Source organism: Mustela putorius, unplaced genomic scaffold (assembly GCF_011764305.1).
Source record: "Mustela putorius furo isolate JIRA1106 unplaced genomic scaffold, ASM1176430v1.1 tig00003988_pilon_pilon_pilon, whole genome shotgun sequence".
Lineage (NCBI taxonomy): Eukaryota > Metazoa > Chordata > Mammalia > Carnivora > Mustelidae > Mustela > Mustela putorius.
Genome location: NW_025422127.1, coordinates 2967048 through 2985638, shown reverse-complemented (window position 1 = coordinate 2985638; position 18591 = coordinate 2967048). Strand labels below are relative to the sequence as shown.

At 44.2% G+C, this 18591-nt stretch overlaps 1 protein-coding gene across 4 annotated transcripts in view; it reads right to left on the bottom strand.

The window, feature by feature from the left end:
* Positions 1 to 1452: 1452 nt before the first annotated feature.
* The window catches only part of OS9 (OS9 endoplasmic reticulum lectin), a 32201-nt gene continuing 15062 nt past the window's right edge, over positions 1453 to 18591 (bottom strand). Inside the window, exons 6-15 of one of the 4 annotated variants that reach the window (XM_004773252.3) lie at positions 6330 to 6540; positions 6122 to 6226; positions 5818 to 5918; positions 5588 to 5633; positions 4820 to 4908; positions 4328 to 4621; positions 3887 to 4079; positions 2777 to 2941; positions 2493 to 2605; positions 1453 to 2241 (exon numbers count right to left, since the gene is read on the bottom strand). In XM_004773252.3, coding sequence (XP_004773309.1) covers positions 2116 to 2241; positions 2493 to 2605; positions 2777 to 2941; positions 3887 to 4079; positions 4328 to 4621; positions 4820 to 4908; positions 5588 to 5633; positions 5818 to 5918; positions 6122 to 6226; positions 6330 to 6540 — 1443 coding nt within the window. In that variant the 3' untranslated portion in view covers positions 1453 to 2115. The remainder of the gene's footprint in view (positions 2242 to 2492; positions 2606 to 2776; positions 2942 to 3886; positions 4080 to 4327; positions 4622 to 4819; positions 4909 to 5587; positions 5634 to 5817; positions 5919 to 6121; positions 6227 to 6329; positions 6541 to 18591) is intronic. The other 3 variants (XM_013046171.2, XM_004773255.3, XM_045071625.1) reach the window with 3 other exon arrangements.

Genomic DNA, 18591 nt, shown 5'->3' with positions numbered 1-18591 from the left:
GGGTACTGAGGAGAGCTGCTGCCCTTTCACATCCATGCCACCTTCCCAGCTCACCTCAGGTGTCCTCACCTGGATTCCTGCTGCCCCGCCTCACCCCCACTCTTGCCACAAACCGTGGCCACACACCCTGCTCCCCTCTTTTTGTTTGCCTTAGCACAGCTGGGACAGACCAACTTTCTCCATGGGAGTTTCACTAAAAGCTAAAGGAAAGCAAAAAGGAATTTCCTATTGAAAGTACAAGATTATTCCACTTAGTGAGGTTTCCAGAACTCCATGTCTATCATCATCAAATTCCAGTGTAGCTTCAGATCAGCTTTCGAGATGCCTTTAAGACTCTTGCCTCCAAGGACCATCTAGTGTCCTCAAAACTCAGGAGCTGGTTCGTGAGAATTTACCCAGTACTTTCTGTGGGCCTGGTGCTGTGCTAAGAGCGTGAAACACACAGTAGGTTCCGCTCAGTACTCAAAACCACCATCGGAGACCAGCGTGATTATCCACAACTTACCCGAGAGGAAACAGCACTTGAAAAGATAAATAACTCTTTCACAGACCCGCCAAGTAAAGAGAGGAGTGAGGATTTGAACCCAGCACCCCAATTACAGCTGCCCATGAGCCATGTCTCAGATCTTGCACTGGGGAAGCATTCCTTCCCTGCAAGACCCCCAAATGGACCCGAGGAAGCAGGGTTTCACAAGTCTTCCCATTTACAGTTCTCCATAAAATAATGTAAGCATAACATGCAAAATAAGCACCCACTGACATTCAGAAAGAAGAGGGCGGGTCTCAGACAACTTTCTTCAACAACAAATGAATCTCACTTTGACTTCTAGAGACCCAAGAGTTCAATGGGCTCCAGCTTACCTGTGAGTCGGTGCCATCTTCAGCAGGAAAACTGTACCTCTCAGAGATCGAGAGCAAGACGAGAAAAAGGGGAAGTGAGGGCCCCCGTGTCTGCACCTGGCAACAGGGAGGAGATGGAGAGACCTACCCAGACCCACCTGGCCTGGGCACAGTCACAGCTGGAGTAGGCAGGCACTAGGCCTAGTGAAATGACTCCGTGTGGCAGGCGGGCATGGGTGCAGGAGGCCAACAGAAGCTGCAGCGCACTGTGGTGGGTGGCATACGAAAAGTTACTTTTCAAATGGGGTAACTCCATGCTGTGCACCCCACTTTCCGGATGTGAAGGGGGAAAGAAGGAATAGAAAGAGGAGGAAAAAGAGGGACAACGGAACTACAAGTGCTTCAGTCCTTGGCAGGTCAGTGGGCTTTGTTTCTCTGTCCTGGTCTCTTCCTGTGTGTCCCAGTCCCCGCTGGTGCCACCTGGAAGGGGTGGAGGTGGAGCACAGAATGGGATCGGAGAGTGTGCACCCCACCCTGAGGAGAACATGAAGCCTCAGGTCTACTAGAGCCCCGGCTCCACCCACCCCTGAGAAGAAAACACAGATGGATGGATTGATGGTCCAGTTCTTTATTGAGAAACCTGATTGTTCAAGAACATCGTGGGTGGTTCTGTAACCCACCCTTTTCAGTGGGATCGTGTCAGAGGTGGTGGGCAACTTTCTCCCATTTCCTCAGAAACAGAGGGGAAGGCACCTCAAGTTGGAAGCCCGGATTGTAGGGAACAGTGTGGGCAGGGAAAGGAGTAGGGCATCCCGAGCCGGTCCAAGGGAAGGTGGTGGCCCCAAAGAGCAGTTGAGGCAGGGTGTGGGGGGCCTGCTGAACTGCCCCACTCTTCTTGCTCTCCCCACCCTCCTTCACGCAAAAGATCTCATCAACTCTCCAGGGAGGGAGGGGAAAGGAACCGACAAGTTAGGGGACGGGTACCAGGGAGCCAGGGAGAAAGTAAGGGGCTATAGGGAGAAGCCTGGGAGAGTAAACCCCACAGGGCCGCGAGGTCTTGGGTGGCTCTGAGCAGCAGCAGTGGGGGGGGGTGGCGTGCTCACCCCAGGGCCTCTCTATACTCCCCCAGAGGGAGGCAGCTGGAAGCCAGGTCCACAGCTCAGCTCTACTCTGCTGTTTGGCCTTCAGAGCTCTGGGCGCAGGTGAGGGGAGGAGGAGGCAGGGCCAGTCTAGGCAGGCTCTGGACTCCCTGGCCAGCCTATGGCAGAGGTGGTCTCAGAAGTCAAACTCCTCCAGGTCTCCTGTGCCCTCCCCACCTCGAGAGCCCCACACCCGGCGGTAATTGCTCTCCAGCTCCTTCTGCCGTTGCCGCTCTTTCTGCGCCTCCTCTGCTCCCTGCACCTGCGGGGAGGATGCGTGGTGAGGGGCTGCAGGGCACTAGAGCATCCGGGGACTGGCCATGTGGGGAGGGCAGGGACCTGGCACCCGCACTTCGCAAGGGAATATCCATCCAGTTGCCAGAAATTCCCGCAGCTCAGAAGGTGGTGAGGCTGGGGCTGGTCAGGATGCCCCTGGCCATGCTCTCCACTCCACTGCACCAGAGCAGGGTGAAGGCCTGGAGCTCCAGGGCTGGGGACTAGGCTGCCTCTCACCAAGATATTGAAGAAAATCTCCTTGAGGTTTCTCGTGTCCTCGTCAGTTAGCCAACGTGCGTCCTCCTCTGTCCCTTCAGCCCCTGGTCGCACGATTTTGATTTCAATTTTCCCTGGAAAGGAGCCGTGAGGGTAGTGAGGGGAAAGGACGGATGGGCACTGCTGTGCAGGGCCCTCTGCCTCCCAGATCCCCACGAGGTTTCCAGTCCGCCTTGACCCAGCCCCTCCACCTCGAGCAGCAGGCCCTGCCAACAGCTCTGAAGCCAGCCAGCCCCAGGGCCCACCTTCCGCTGTGAGCCCCTCCCTCTCCAGCAGCTCCTTCACCAGCCCCTCGATTTGTTTCAGCTGTGGGTTTTCCCGTTTCATCTCGAGGACAGTCAGATCCTGATTGGGGCCTCCATGACGGAGCTTGGTGACCCGGACCCGGACTCTGTGCTCAGGATCCTCCTCTTAGAGGGGGAGACACACAGGGAGACACAAAGCAGAGCCGTGATTCCAGGTTAGGGGCAGTGGTGGTCACCTCACCCCCGGCCATCCACTGGTTTGGGCAGTTTTCCATCACAAACACAGAGAGGAACTGGGGCTCAGAATAAATTAATGCCCTCCCCTTCAGGCCTCTACAGCTTGCTCCACCAGTGGCAGCCTCCCTTTCCCCTTCTGGACTGGGAAGTCTCTGCTTCTCCCCCACAGGAAAAATGACTGTGTTTTCTGAAGCAAAAATCAGGCCACCCAAGCCAACAAAGAAGTTTTGTTTCTTAAGAAGCAGGTTGGAAAACTGTGGTTTGGTACTCCACATGCTGCTACTCGAAAGACATTCCAATGTTTATAGAGATAGTGGGATGGACGGTTTGAAAAGAGAATATTCCATTTGGAATGTCTGATCTCATATGACCCTGTGGAAGGGAGATCAGGGAGTGCGAGAAGCAGCAGTAACTGCAAGTCTGTCCAGGAAGTCAGTTTAGGAATAACTGGGCTTGCGTGTTCACACCCCACCAGCTGGGGCCTCCCCCAGGACACAGGGCTCAGTGTGGGTAAGCTGCCTCCTTCCCCCATGTGTGGTCTTCAGCACACAGGCCTGCTTGCAGTCATTCCCTTACTGTCTCCTGACCACCCACTATGCGCCAGGGAAGTGTTAGGCGCTGGGTGCACAGAAGCAAGCCAGAAAACAAGACAGATACACTCCAGAAGCTGCTTCCCAAGAAGATGAATGAATAGGAGGTAACGAGGCAAAGGGATGGAGGCCGTGGGAAGGCAGGTGTGAAAACAGTGTTCCAGAAAGAGGGAAGGGAGTACGCTTTCTCGGAAGGGAAAGAACATGATGCCCTCCAGAGTCCACCAGCTGAGGGACAAAAGACAGTGGGCTTGACTGCCCCTCCCTGTCTGACAGCTCCTACCTGCTGTTTTGGGGGAGGGGGTAGGCTTTTGGGGGACAACCCTCCTTTTCCTGTGCTTCTTCTGTGCCAGCTCTGGACTCTGCTTTTCCTCCAGCCTTTTGATGAGTTTGTTGAGAGTGGATGTCAGGGCCAGCATTGCCCGATCGCGCTCGGATTCCTTCTTCAACCCGTCTGGGTCCAGCTCCTTCTCTGTCTGGAATGCCCAAAGCAGGAGTAGAGAGTCAAGGGTCTGGGGGGGTCAAAGTCAGTGGTCCACGCTCTACAGGAGAGCACTAGTTAAGTTTCAGCCCTCTCTTGGGTCCCCCTTCCCTACTGTCCCCCTTTCATCAAGTAAACAACCTCCCGGAGGCTGCTCTGTGCTCCCTTTGGGCCCCTCTGCCCACCCCGCCTCAGCCCACAGGGCAGTGGGCTGGCGCACACGGGAGTGAGGGCCACGCGCACCTCCTGGATGATGTTCTCCAGTTCCCGCTCCATGCCAGCCTTCACCTCCGACCGGAGCCGCTCTCGGTCAGAAGGGAGCAGTATCCCTTCCAGTTCCTTCTCAAACTCTCCCAGTAACTGCTGTTCATCCTCATCTTCATCTTCCTCCTCCTCCTCTTCCTCCTCTTCCTCCACCTCGTTCTGATGGTCCGTGTTACTCTTTTCCTTCACCTCTGCTTCTCTCTGAGGGCCTTCAGCGGCATCCTCCGCATGCTGCTCTGGGCCTCCGTTTGGCCTCCCCTGAGTGGATGGGGACTGGAAGAAAGAGGTGGACAGTTTCGGTTTCAGCAGAAACACAGTGGCCAGAGCGCAGTGGCAGGGGTCTCAGGAGAGGGAAAGAAAGGGAGTCACCCCCACTGGGCTCACTGCAGGCCCCGGTCAGGGGCAGTTGGCTAAATGCTCCCTACGGGGAGGTGAGGCGGGCTCTCTCCCTCCCTTAAGCAGGGCGCATACCTTTTTTGCGCCACCTTTCAGCTCCTCTATCAATCGAATCAAGTCCTCGGGACTCCGGAGGACTTTGACCTGCACATTGTTCTGAAAATCTGCAATGAAAGAGCAGGAGTGAACCAGTTGTGTCCTAAATTCTATTTTGATTTCCTAAGGAGAGGAGAGGAGAAGACCATGGAAGGACATGGTCCCAGCCTTCAGGAGCCACCTGTCTGGTCAGTGAGCTAGGGGCCAACGTAACCCCCTGGAGAGCACTGTCCTAAGGGGGACCCACAGGTGAGAGAAGGAACACTAACAAGCTGCTGGCGAGTGCACCACTGAGCCCCGCTTGTAATGACTCCAGTTTTTAGGACTACAGAAGAGATTCTGAGGCCACAGGCTCCTCTTTCCTGGATACTGTTCTCCTTTTTCCACAAATATAAACTATTGTCGACTCTGTTCCAAGCACTGTGCTATGAACTACAGACTCATTCTCATTTAATCTCACAACCACCCTGTAAGGTAGGGGTATTACCCACTGTTGGGAGTGAGGAAATTGAGGTTAAGTGAAATCACCCAGGATTACAAAGTTAGCAAGCTGTGAAACCACTGTGTCCTGCTATCTCCCTAGAACAGAACTGCTGTCTGCCAACAGTATTACCTCCTGTAAAAATGAATTTGATGATGGCCTGGCAGCCCAAACTCCCCAACCAATGTTTACCTCCACCCCACCCCCACTCCCACCAACTTCAGAATACATGCAACCAGGAAAGGAGACAGGGATGGTTCGCTCACCTTGGGGAGGGCCGGGAGCTGGATCTGCTGTCTCAAGGTTGGGTTCCTACACCCGATGAGGAGAAAAGGGCAGAGTCAAGTACACAACCGTGTTTATGCCTACCACACTCTTACAGTGGTGGTTCTGGGTAGATCCTGGCCTCCCTAGACCAGTATAGGTCATCTCATGATGACCGCAGCTTGCCCAGGGCCAGCCTCATCAGAGCAATGGCTGGGAAGCTGGCTCTCACCTCAGCCTGAGCTTCCTCCACCCCAGGGTTCTGCTCCTCTGGCTCATGAAGCATCTTCCAGAAATCTGATTCCTTACTCTCATCCTTGGTGGGGTGTGTACCTGGGACACACAGAACAGGGAGGAATTGGGAAGGAAGGGAGAAATGGAAGGGACCAAGCAGAATAGGGTCCATTCTCCTTCACTATTGCTGAGGAATCAGGACCCACTTCCTCCCCACCCCCAACAGTCAGTCCAGGACAGTAAGACTGCGGAAGGGAAGGACCAGAGAGAGGTGTCATGGAACAGGGCTAACAAGGTCCTACCTGCTCTCTTTGAGGGCCCTGATCCCAGCTGGACCTCGCTCCACATGTGCGGCTCCAGGTCTTGCAGCTCCTCGAGGACTTTATCCCCGTATTGCTTGGAGTCTACTGAGAAACAGCGTGTGGGCAGGACAAGGCCACACGCCTCTGGGCTCTCAATCCCTTATCTTCTGCCGGTCCCTACCCTTATCTCAGCCTTCTCATTACTCACCAGCTTGCCTCTGAATGTAGGCCATGTACTCCTCAGGCTGCAGAGCAGGGTGACAGAGAATGGCCTGGGGAGCGGCACTGGGTGGGGGCCGGAGCAGAGGGTGGGGGCACAGCCGAGGTGTCCGAATGGTCAGCACATAAGAGCAGGACAAGGGCTCATCCACACGATCAATGTAGTCCCCAGAAATACCAGCACCCTCGTCACAGAGGAACTGCCAGGACAGAGAGTATGGACAAACAGTAATGACCACTACCCATGAGCTTTTGTTCTTGCAGCAGCCGCTTGTTCCTGAGCACGAACTGTGTGTCTGGTGCTGTGCCTACACCGTGCGAATGACACTTTACAGACACCAGCTCTGTTAATCATCACAAAACCTAGCAAGGGACGGATTAGTATCTCAGGTTTGTAGCTCAAAAAACCGAGGTTTGACTCGGATAAGGGACTCGATCAGGCTGACTACTGGTAAGTGGTAAAAACGGGAATTGATTTCAGGCAGCTTTTCTGTGGATAACCAGCCAGTTTGTGTTTCCCATTCTTCCTCTATATAAATACAGTGTATATATCCTTGCATGCATTTGAGATACAGATATGATACAATTGACCCTTGAACAATGCAGGGGGTTAGAGACACTGACCTCCCGCTCCACAGTCAAAAATCTGCCCCGAACTTCCCATACCGCCCCCGCCCCAGCTTCACTACTAAGAGCAAGAGCCAGAAGAGCTCACTTTTTACTGCGATCTACAATTTACTGGAGACACACTGCTCCTTGCAGACCGATGAGCATCCCAGAGTTTTGAGCAGACACCCGCAACACTTGAGCTCATCCCAACAGCAACAGGAGGTGGCTTTGAAAGCGTTACAGTCGTCCAGTATGTCCTGTGGTTTTATGCTGTTATGATTTAATACTGCATCCTTGTTTGTTTACACCTCTCTATACTGTGGATGACACCATATATGGTCTGTAAGTTTGTGCATAAGTTTTGATAAATTTTAACTTCTGTAATAGATTCGTGTATATTTTATGGTAGCAAATGGTAAAATAGACTACTACCTACATATATTTCATGCATTCATGACATACCTTACTTAATTTTTTCAATCCTTCTGAGACACGTGGTTCATCTGGGAGTTTTTTCAAATTGTCACAAATCTCCAAAAAAAATTTCCAACATATTTACTGAAAGTAAATATAAGTATGCCCACACAGTTCAGACTTGTGTCTGGGCTGGCCAAGGGTCAACTGTACTTATATGTATTTAAAATATATATATTCTTTTTTTGTGTGTACTCATGTAATATGTGTGTGTAAATATATAAATTTATATATAAATATATATAAATAAATATATAAATGTAAATATATAAATGATTAAAATTTTTCCCTGCAAAAGACAAGAAAGAAAAACAGACCTCAAATCAGTAACTTAACTTTCTACCTTAAATCACCAGAAAAAGAAAAGCAAACTAAACCCGAAGGAAGCAGAGGGAAGGAAGTAACAGATTTGAACAAAAGTAAGTGAAATAGAGAATAGAAAAACAACAGAGAAAGATCAATGAAACTAAAAGTTGTTTTGAAAAGATCAGTAAGTGACAAAACTTCAGCTAGACTTACCAAGAAAAAAAGAGAAGACTCAAATTAGTATAACCAGGAATAAAAGAGGGGATACTACTATTTACTTTACAGAAATAAAAAAGGATTGTAAAGAAATACTATGAACATCTACATGCCAACGAATCAGATAACTTAGATGAAATGGACACATTTCTAGAAAGACACAACTACCAAAACTGATTCAAGAAGAAATAGACAACATGAATAGGCACATAACAAGTAAAGAGATCAAGAAGAAATAGACAACATGAATAGGCACATAACAAGTAAAGAGATTAAATTAGTAATCCAGAAACTAACCACACAGAAAAGCCTGGGCCAGATGGATCTACTGGTGAATTCTACCAAATATTTAAAAAACAATAAATACCAATCCCTACTCAAACTCTTCCAGAAAAAAAGGAGAGGAGGGAATATTCCCCCAACTCATACTACAAAGCCTGTATTATAACTGTGATACCAAATCTACACAATTATAACCCTGATACCAAATCTACACAAATATATCACAAGAAAAGGAAATTGTAAGCCAATATCTCTTATAAATGAAGACCCCCCAAATGGTCAACAAGATACTAATCAAATTTAGCAACATATAAAAAGGGTTACACACCAGACCACATGGATTTATCCCAAGAGTGCAAAGTTGGGCTAACATAAAAAAAAATCCATTAATGTAATGAATACATCCTATCAACAGATTAGATGACAAAACCCACATGATCATCTCAATGGATGCAGAAAAAGCATCTGATAATATGCAATACACTCTTCATGATTAAAACATTCAACAAACTTAAAATAGAAGAGAATTTCATCAACCATCTATGAAAAAAAAGCCATCTATGAAAAATCCAAAGCTAACATTATACTTAATAGTGAAAAACTGAATGGTTTCTCCCTAAGATCAGAAATGAAACAAGGATGGAGCCTGGGTGGCTCAGTTGGCTAAGTGTCTAACTCTTGATTTTTCGGCTCAGGTCATGATCTTGGGGTCATGAGATCAAGCCCCTACTGGCTCCAAACTGGGAGTGGAGCCTGCTTGAGACTCTCTCTACCCCTTTCCTCTCCCCGTTCCTTCCACTCCCAGCTCTCTCTCATGCTCGAGCTCTTTCTTTCTCTTGCAAAAAAAAAAAAAAAAAAAGGGAGGGGTAATAAGACAAGGGTGTCTGCTTGTGCCACTTCCATTCAGCACTGGGGTGGAGGTTTTGACCAGGCCAATAAGGCAAGAAAATGAAACAGAAGGCATCAATATTGGAAAGAAAAAATATAAAACTATCTCCATTTACAGATGATTTTATATACAGAAAATCCTAGGGGGCATCTGGGTGGCTCAGTCGGTTAAGCATCTGACTTTTTTTTTTTAAGATTTTATTAATCCATTTAAGAGAGAGACATAGCAAGAAGAGAGCAAGAGCAGGGTGGAGAGGGAGTAGCAGGCTCCCACTGAGCAGGAAGCCTGATGTGGGGCTCAGTCTCAGAACCCTGGGGTCATGACCTGAGCCAAAGGTAGATGCCCAACTGACTGAGCCACGCAGGTGCCCCAGAATTTGACTTTTTAGCTAATTCGGGTCTTGATCTCAGGGTCAGGAGTTCAAACCCCTCTTAATATTAATATTAATACTTAATATTAAGATACCAATCTTCCCTCAAACTGATCTTTACATTCAATGCAATCCCCACCAAAATTCTAGCTGGTTTCATTATAGAAATTAACTAACTGATCCTAAAATTCATATGAAAATTCAAGGGACTCCAAATAGCCAAAATAATCTGGGAAAAGAACAAAGTTGGAGAACTTACCCTGATTTTTAAAACTTGCTACAAAACTACAATAATCCAGGGGCACCAAGGTGGCTCAGTGGGTTAAAGCTTCTGCCTTTGGCTCAGGTCATGATCCCATGGTCGCAGGATCGAGCCTCACATCAGACTCTCTGCTCAGCGGAAAGCCTGCTTCCTCCTCTCTCTCTCTGCCTGCCTCTCTGCCTACTTGTGATCTCTGTCCAAAGGAAAAAAAAAAAAGACTACAATAATCCAGACAGTGTTAGTACTAACATAAAACAGATACATAGACCAATGAGATAGAATTTAGAGTCCAGAAATTTATTTACCTTTACTTTCATCATCTTTTTTTTTTTAAGGTAACCAAGATAATTCAATGAGAATCATCTTTTCAACAAATGGTGGTCAACTGGATATCTATGTGCAAAAAAAAAAAAAAAAAAAAAAAAGGAGTTGGACCCCTACCTCCTACTATATACAAAATTAACTCAAAATGGATCAAAGTCCTAAATATAAAACTATAACATTTTCAGGAGAAAATACAGGTGCAAGTCTTCATGGCCTTACATGAGCTAGCTAATGGTTTATTTGATAGGACATCAAAGGCACAAGCAACAACAACAACAAAAACAGGTAAACTGGAATTCATCAAAATTAAAAACTTTTGTGCTACAAAGGACACCATCAAGAATGTGAAATGACAGGGCACCTGGGTGGCTCAGAGGGTTAAAGCCTCTGCCTTTGGCTCGGGTCATGATCCCAGAGTCCTGGGATCGAGTCCCGCATCGGGCTCTCTGCTCAGCGGGGAACCTGCTTCCTTCTCTCTCTCTGCCTGCTTCTCTGCCTACTTGTGATCTCTGTCCATCAAATAAATAAATAAATAAATAAAATCTTAAAAAAAAAAAGAATGTGAAATGACAACTCAAAGAATGGGAGAAAATATTTGTAAATCATTTATCCGATAAAACTTGTATCCAGAATATACAAAGAAATCTTCCAACTCAATAACAAAAAAACACACAATGCAGCTTAAAAACAGACAAAAGATCTGTAGACAACTCTCCCAAGAAAACACACAACTTGCTAATAAAGCACATGAAAAGACGCACCACGTCTTTTACCACGGGGGAAATGCAAATCAAAACTACAATGAACTACCACTTCACACTCACTAGCATAGTTACAGTTTAAAAGAGAAAAAAAGCAAATATTGGGGTGTCTGGGGGGCTCAGTCAGTTGAGAGGCTGCCTTTGGCTCAGGTCATGATCCCAGGGTCCTGAGGTCAAGCCCCGCATGGGGTTCCTTACTCGGCAGGGAGCCTACTTCTCCCTCTCCCTCTGCCTGCCGCTCCCCCTGCTTGTGTTCTCTCTGTGTCAAATGAATGAATAAAATCTTAAAATAAATAAATAAATAATTTTAAAGAGAGATAAAAGCAAGTGTTGGTGAGGATGTAGAGAAACCCTCATATACTACTCAAGGGGCTGTAAGATGGTTGCTACTGCTTTGGGAAAAGTGTGGCAGTTTCTCCAAGAGTTTACCATATGATCCAGCAGCTCTACTCCTTGGTATCTACCAAGAGAAATGAAAAGCTATGTCCCCGCAAAATCTTGTCCACAAATGTTAAAAGCAGCATTGATTTTAACTAAAAAGGCAAATAACCCAAATGTCCACCAAGTGATGACTAGATGAACAGAACATGGAACAGTTCTTGGCAATAACACTTGAGAAAGTACTGATGATGCTACCCATAGATGATCCTCGAACACACAGTAAGTGAAAGAAGCCAGACACAAAGGTCACACACTGTATGGTTCAGTCACATGAAATATCTAGAAAAGGAAAATCTGTAGAGACAGAAAGATGAGACATTGTCTAGAGGTCTGGAGTGGAGGGTGTGGTCACGGGGACAGTTTGATGGAGAGTAACTGCCAATGAGTAGGACTTTCTTTTAGGGTAAGGAAGATGATCTGAAGGTAATTGTGGTAATGATGGCACAATTCTGAATATACCACACACCACTAAATCACACGCTGAATTGTATGGCATGTGACTTATATCTTTATAAAAACTCTTACTGAGAAAAATACTACTAACTTCTTACTCAAGTGAAAGAAAAGATGGCATGATTAAGACAAAATGAAAGAAAATAAAAGAAAGGAAAGAAAAAGAAAGAACAGATAAAACAAAAGAAAGCATAAAGTAAAATGTTAGATGTAAATCCAAATTTATATATATATATATACTTATATATATACATATATTTATATATATAAAATAAATGGTTAAAATTTTCTAAAAACACAACTATATGCTGTTTACAGAACACATTTAAGACATAAGAATATAGAAAGGCAAGGAGCACGTGGGTGGCTCAGTGGGTTAAAGCCTCTGCCTTCGATTTGGGTCATGATCTGAAGGTCCTAGGACTGAGCCCCGCATCAGGCTCTCTGCTAGTTGGGGAGCCTGCTTCCCCCCTCCACGCCTGCCTCTGTGCCTACTTGCGATCTCTGTCAGATAAATAAATAAAATCTTAAAAGAAAAGAATATAGAAAGGCTAAAAGTAAAAGGATGAAAAAATAGAGTAAACAACTCAATGAAAGCTGTTATATGGGGCGCCTGGGTGGCTCAGTGGGTTAAAGCCTCTGGCTTCGGCTCAGGTCACGATCCCAGGGTCCTGGGATCGAGCCCCGCATCAGGCTCTTTGCTCAGCAGGGAGCCTGCTTCCTCCCCTCTCTCTCTGTCTGCCTCTCTGCCTGCTTGTGATCTCTGTCTGTCAAATAAAATAAATAAAATCTTTAAAAAAAAAAAAAGAAAGCTGTTATATGGTTCTATTGCCACACAAGAGACTATAAGCAAAAAAAATTAAGACAGAAAAAGTCAATTCATAATTTTAAAAGTTCAACTTATGAGGAAGATAATCTAAATTGTATGTAATTCTTTATCTTCCTTATTGTCTGTCTCTCCCAACTAGAGCAGGAATTTCTGTCCTTTTTTGTTCACCAAAATATCCCTAGCAACTACAACAGTGCCTGGCATGTAGAAGCCCTTAATAAACATTTGCTGAGGGTACCTGCATGGCTGTCATTGAGCATCTGCCTTTGGCTCAGGTCATGACCCCAGAGTCCTGGGATTGAGCCCCACATTGGGCTCCCTGCTCGTAGAGAAACCTGCTTCTCCCTCTCCCACTCCTCCTGCCTGTGTTCCCTCTCCAGTTGTTTCTCTCTCTGTGTCAAATAAATAAGTAAAATCTTTAAAAACAAATAACAATTTGTTGAAGAAATTAATACATTGCCCCAATATACATAAAGCAATAATAGACAGAATAAAATGAATAAATTTAAATTATAAGGAATAACAGACAAATCAATAATTATAGCAGAAGACAAATCAGTAAAGATACAAATGACTGAACAGTACAATTAATAATCATGAACCTGAAAGACATACAGAAAACACTGTACCTAACAACAGAGTACACTTTCCTCTCCAGCACAAAGAAACATTTAGAGAAACTGACATATACTGGACCATTCAACAAGTCTCAGCAAATTTAAAGGACTCAAATGGTACAACTATCAAATCATCTATGTAATTTTGATATATATAAGAAAATCAGGGAAACCTGAAGATACTGAATATTTGATAATAATGAGGAGTTACTGTTAATCTTTAGTGTATTGTAGTTATGTTTTTAAAAGTGGGGTTTTTTAAAAAGATTTATTTATTTATTTGAGAGAGAAAGAGAGAATGAACATGTGAGAGGGGGTTGGGGCAGAGGGAGGAGAGAGAGAATCTCAAGCAGACTCCATGCTAAGCAGAGATCACGACACGACCTGAGCGGAAACCAAGAGTCGGACACTGAACTGACTGAGCCACTCAGGGGCCCCTAAAAGAGCTTTAACCTTATAGGGATAAATACAGAAATATTTATGGATGAAATGATATCTGTAATTTACTTCCAAGTAGTCTGAGAGTAGAGGAGGTAGTGAAGAGAGGTAGGCAAGAAGATAGATAAAATGAAACTGGCCCTATTTGTTGAAATTAGATGATCACAGGGGGTCATTGTACAATTTTCTATGATTTTATATGTTTCCAACTTTTCAAAATAAAGGTTTTACAAGGACAATCTTAAATACATTTAATCTGTACCCAGCACTTATGTTTTCAAGATATATTTACACATGAATATATGTATAATGTAATAATCTGTTAATAACAACAAAAAGTGGATGGAAAACTATTTACTCAGTACAGCGATGATGACAAAATAATGGAACATTCATCCAGCCATATAATATGCATATGTAAAAATTTTTAAAAAGCTCTAGATATAAGGCTATTGAAAGATCTCTAAGAATTATTGTCAAGATATGTAAAAACAAGGTGCAGAACATATGTTTAATATACTGTATGCTGTGTATAAAAAAAAAAGAGAAAAAGAAATAAGATTCTCTAGTCATAACTGCTTGTGAACCACGAAGAAAGGCTGGAAGTGTGCATAAAACACTAAGACCTATGGGGAGTGGGTGGGCACTATGGGAACTGAGCAGGAGGGAGGTTAAGTTTGGGAGGGGGAGTTTTCCTACTACAAAAATTTCTATATTTTCTAAGTTTTGAATCATGGGAAAGTATTATCCGTTTAAAATTTAGATAAAGATACAAATCAAAACCAATGAGATACCACCTCACACCAGTCAGAATGCCTAAAATTAACAAGTCAGGAAACGACAGATGTTGGCGAGGCTGTGGAGAAAGGGGAACCCTCCTACACTGTTGGTGGGAATGAAATGCAAGCTGGTGCAGCCACTCCGGAAAACAGTATGGAGGCTCCTCAAAAAGTTGAAAATATAGCTACCCTATGACCCAGCAATTGCACTACTGGGTATTTACCCCAAAGATACAATGAAGTGATTCGAAAAGGCACGTGCACCCCAATGTTTATAATAGCAATGTCCACAATAGCCAAACTATGGAAAGAGCCCAGATGTCTATTGACAGAAGAATAGATGAAGAAGATGAGGTATAGACATAGTATGGACTACTACTCAGCCATCAAAAAATGAAATCTTGCCATTTGCAACAACGTGGATGGAACTAGAAGGTATTGCACTAAGCAAAATAAGTCAAACAGAAAAAGACAATTATCATATGATCTCACTCTTATGTGGAATTTAAGAAATGAAACAGGGGATCATAGGAGAAGAGAGGGAAAAATAAACCAAGATGAAATCAGAGAGGGAGACAAACCATGAGAGACTCTTGATCATAGGAAACAAATTGAGTATTGCTGGAGTGGAGGGAGGTTGAAAAAAAAGAAATTTAGGTAAAGAAACTTAAAATAGCAATAAAAATTTATAATAACTAAAGTAGTGCTTGGAGAGAAACTTATAAGAAATGTTTAATAAAAAGGAAAAGCTGAGGGTGCCTGGGTGGCTCAGTGGGTTGGGCCGCTGCCTTCGGCTCAGGTCATGATCTCGGGGTCCTGGGATCGAGTCCCACATCGGGCTCTCTGCTCAGCAGGGAGCCTGCTTCCCTCTCTCTCTCTGCCTGCCTCTCTATTTGTGATCTCTCTCTGGAAAATAAATAATTAAAATTTAAAAAAAAAAAGGAAAAGCTGAAAATGAAGGAGTTAAGCATTCATTTCAAGAAGTTAAAAATGAATAGTAAAATAAACTCAAGAAAGCAGAAGGAAGGAAAATAAAGACTGGACATTAATAAAATAGGAAGCAAACGCAATACAGAAACTCAACAGAGCCAAAATAGTTGGTTCTCTAAAAAGAATAATACAACTGACCAACCTCTGGTGAAACTGACCAGTAGCAAAACAGGCAAACAAAACAAAACAAAACCGCTGAGGAATGGAAAGTGGAACCTAATCACTGATGCCACAGGGATTAAAAAGATAATGGAAGGGTATCATGGACAACTTTATGACAATAAATCTGAAAAATCAGATGAAATGTATAAATTCCTAAAAAATGCACATTACTATAACTGACACAAAGAAATAGAAAACTTTGAATATTCCTAAAATTATTAAAGAAAAACGAGTTGAAAGTCTTCGCACAATGAGAATGTAGACCAACACGATTTTCCAGGTATATTCTAGCAAATGCTCAAGGACTAAAAGACTGCAATCTTGAGCCACCTGTATGGCTTAGCCAGTTAAGAGTCTGACTCTTGGGATGCCTGGGTGGCTCAGTTGGTTGGACGACTGCCTTCGGCTCAGGTAATGATCCCGGAGTCCCAGGATCGAATCCCACATCAGGCTCCCAGCTCCATGGGGAGTCTGCTTCTCCCTCTGACCTTCTCCTCGCTCATGCTCTCTCTCACTGTCTCTCTCTCTCAAATAAATAAATAAAATCTTTAAAAAAAAAAAAAAAAGACTCTGACTCTTGATCTCAGCCCAGGTCTTGATTTCAGGGTCATGAGCTCAAGCCCCATGCTGGTGTGGGCCTACTTTAAAAAAAACTGCAATCTTATACATTCTTTGGAGTATAGAAAAAGTAGAACATTTTTTAACTCATCTCTTTTGAGGCGAGCATAACCTTGTTACCAAAACTTGATAAGGATGGAACTAGAAGGAAAAACTACAAGTCAGTCTCCCTCAAGAGATATATATACAGAGTCCTTTAAAAAGCAGCAAACTGAATCCAGCAAGTTTTTTTTTAATATTTTATTTATTTATTTCACAGAGAGAAATCACAAGTAGATGGAGAGGCAGGCAGAAAGAGAGAGAGGGAAGCAGGCTCCCTGCTGAGCAGAGAACCCGACGCGGGACCCGATCCCAGGACCCTGAGATCATGACCTGAGCCGAAGGCAGCGGCTTAAACCACTGAGCCACCCAGGCGCCCCTGAATCCAGCAAGTTCTAAAAAGAATAGTCAAGAATAATATATATGACCAAACTGGGTTCATCTCAGCAATGCAAAATTGGTTTAACATTAGCAAATCAACGGAGCATTTAATTTCAAATGAAGCTTTGGCTTAATATTAGGATATCAATTAAGTACACTAGTTTAAATCAGTTCCGTATTAATACATTCTTGAAAGAATGATCAGTTCTTAGGAACCAGTGAAAGGCGAATTAAATTCATCATGAGGTACCATGACACAGCCAATAAATCAGTAAAAATTTGAAAGTCCAGTAATAAAGATTGGCCAGGACATGGAATGCTGGGAAGTCATACTGCAGTAAGAATATGAATGGGATGGGGTGCCTGGGTGGCCCAGTGGGTTAAGCCTCTGCCTTCAGCTCAGGTCATGATCTCAGGGTTCTGGGATCGAGCCCTGCATCAAGCTCTCTGCTCAGCAGGGAGCCTGCTTCCCCTTCTCTCTGCCTGCATCTCTGCCTACTTGTGATCTTTCTCTCTATCAAATAAATAAATAAAATCTTAAAAAAAAAAAAAGAATATGAATGGGAACCAAAACTCGGGAAAATATCCTGCAATGTCAAATAAAGTAGAATAGGGGCTCACCTTCATATCCTATGACCCGGCAATGGTTCACCCAGACAAAATTCTCATTCAAGAGATCCTTGCACTTCATACTAGGAGACACTTAAAAGAATGTTGTACATAGCAGCAGGTTTTGGATAGCAGAAAACTGGGAAAAACCCAAATGTCTGTGAAAGGTAATCCGGATGAAAAGATAATGAACTACACAAAGGAATATGCTACAGGCCTGTGAGCGTGGGCACTGCAGCTCCCACCCTTGACGGGGCTGGATCTCAAACCCCAGATTTCCTTGTGTGTACTCTACATGTTTTCATACAATATGATACCATTTATATAAAGTTCAGAAGAAGGAGGCTAAATTAAATGAGATGCATACACAGATGGCAAAACTCTAGAGAAAAGCAAAGGATTTCTCCTCACAAAATTAGGAGAGCTGTTAGCTCTGTGGTAAAGGGAGAGAGAGGGACGTGTTGTGTGGGGGCACAGGTGAACTTTTAAGGTGCTCTCAGCATTCTTTCATAATCTAAGGCGATTGGATGGGTATTTCCTTTATTCATCCAGACACGACAGATGCATGTTTTATACCATTTTATGTATTGTGGTATATTTCAGGTTTTTTAAATGTGATATGGAAAAAAATGACCACAACATTAAGGACAAGAAGAATAGAAGAGGAATAATTTACCATGAAGATATCACAATTCTGAATTTATATGCATCTACCACAGCCTCAAAATGGGGAAGGAAAATTTAACAAAATCGCCAAATCCACCATCACGGTAAAAATTTTAATATACCTCTTTCAATAACTGGCCACCAGAATAAAACAAAACTAGTAGAAAACTTGACCAAAACAATTAGTCTTGAACTGAATAGAGAAAACACATGGTTTCAAGTACACCAGGACAATTTTTTAAAGTTCACCAGAGAAAGTCAATAATCCCCAACGAATCACTGACACAACAGCATAAAATGAGAAATCAATAGCAATTATATAAAACAACAAAAAATTAGAAATAGCAGCCTCTTTGGAGAACAGTGTGGAGATTCCTCAAAAAATTAAAAATAGAGCTTCCCTATGACCCTGCCATTGCACTACTGGGTATTTACCCCAAAGATACAGATGTCATGAAAAGAAGGGCCATCTGTACCCCAATGTTTATAGCAGCAATGGCCACCGTCGCCAAACTGTGGAAAGAACCAAGATGCCCTTCAACGGACGAATGGATAAGGAAGATGTGGTCCATATACACTATGGAGTATTATGCCTCCATCAGAAAGGATGAATACCCAACTTTTGTAGCAACATGGACTGGACATGGAAGAGATTATGCTGAGGGAAATAAGTCAAGCAGAGAGAGTCAATTATCATATGGTTTCACTTATTTGTGGAGCATAACAAATAGCATGG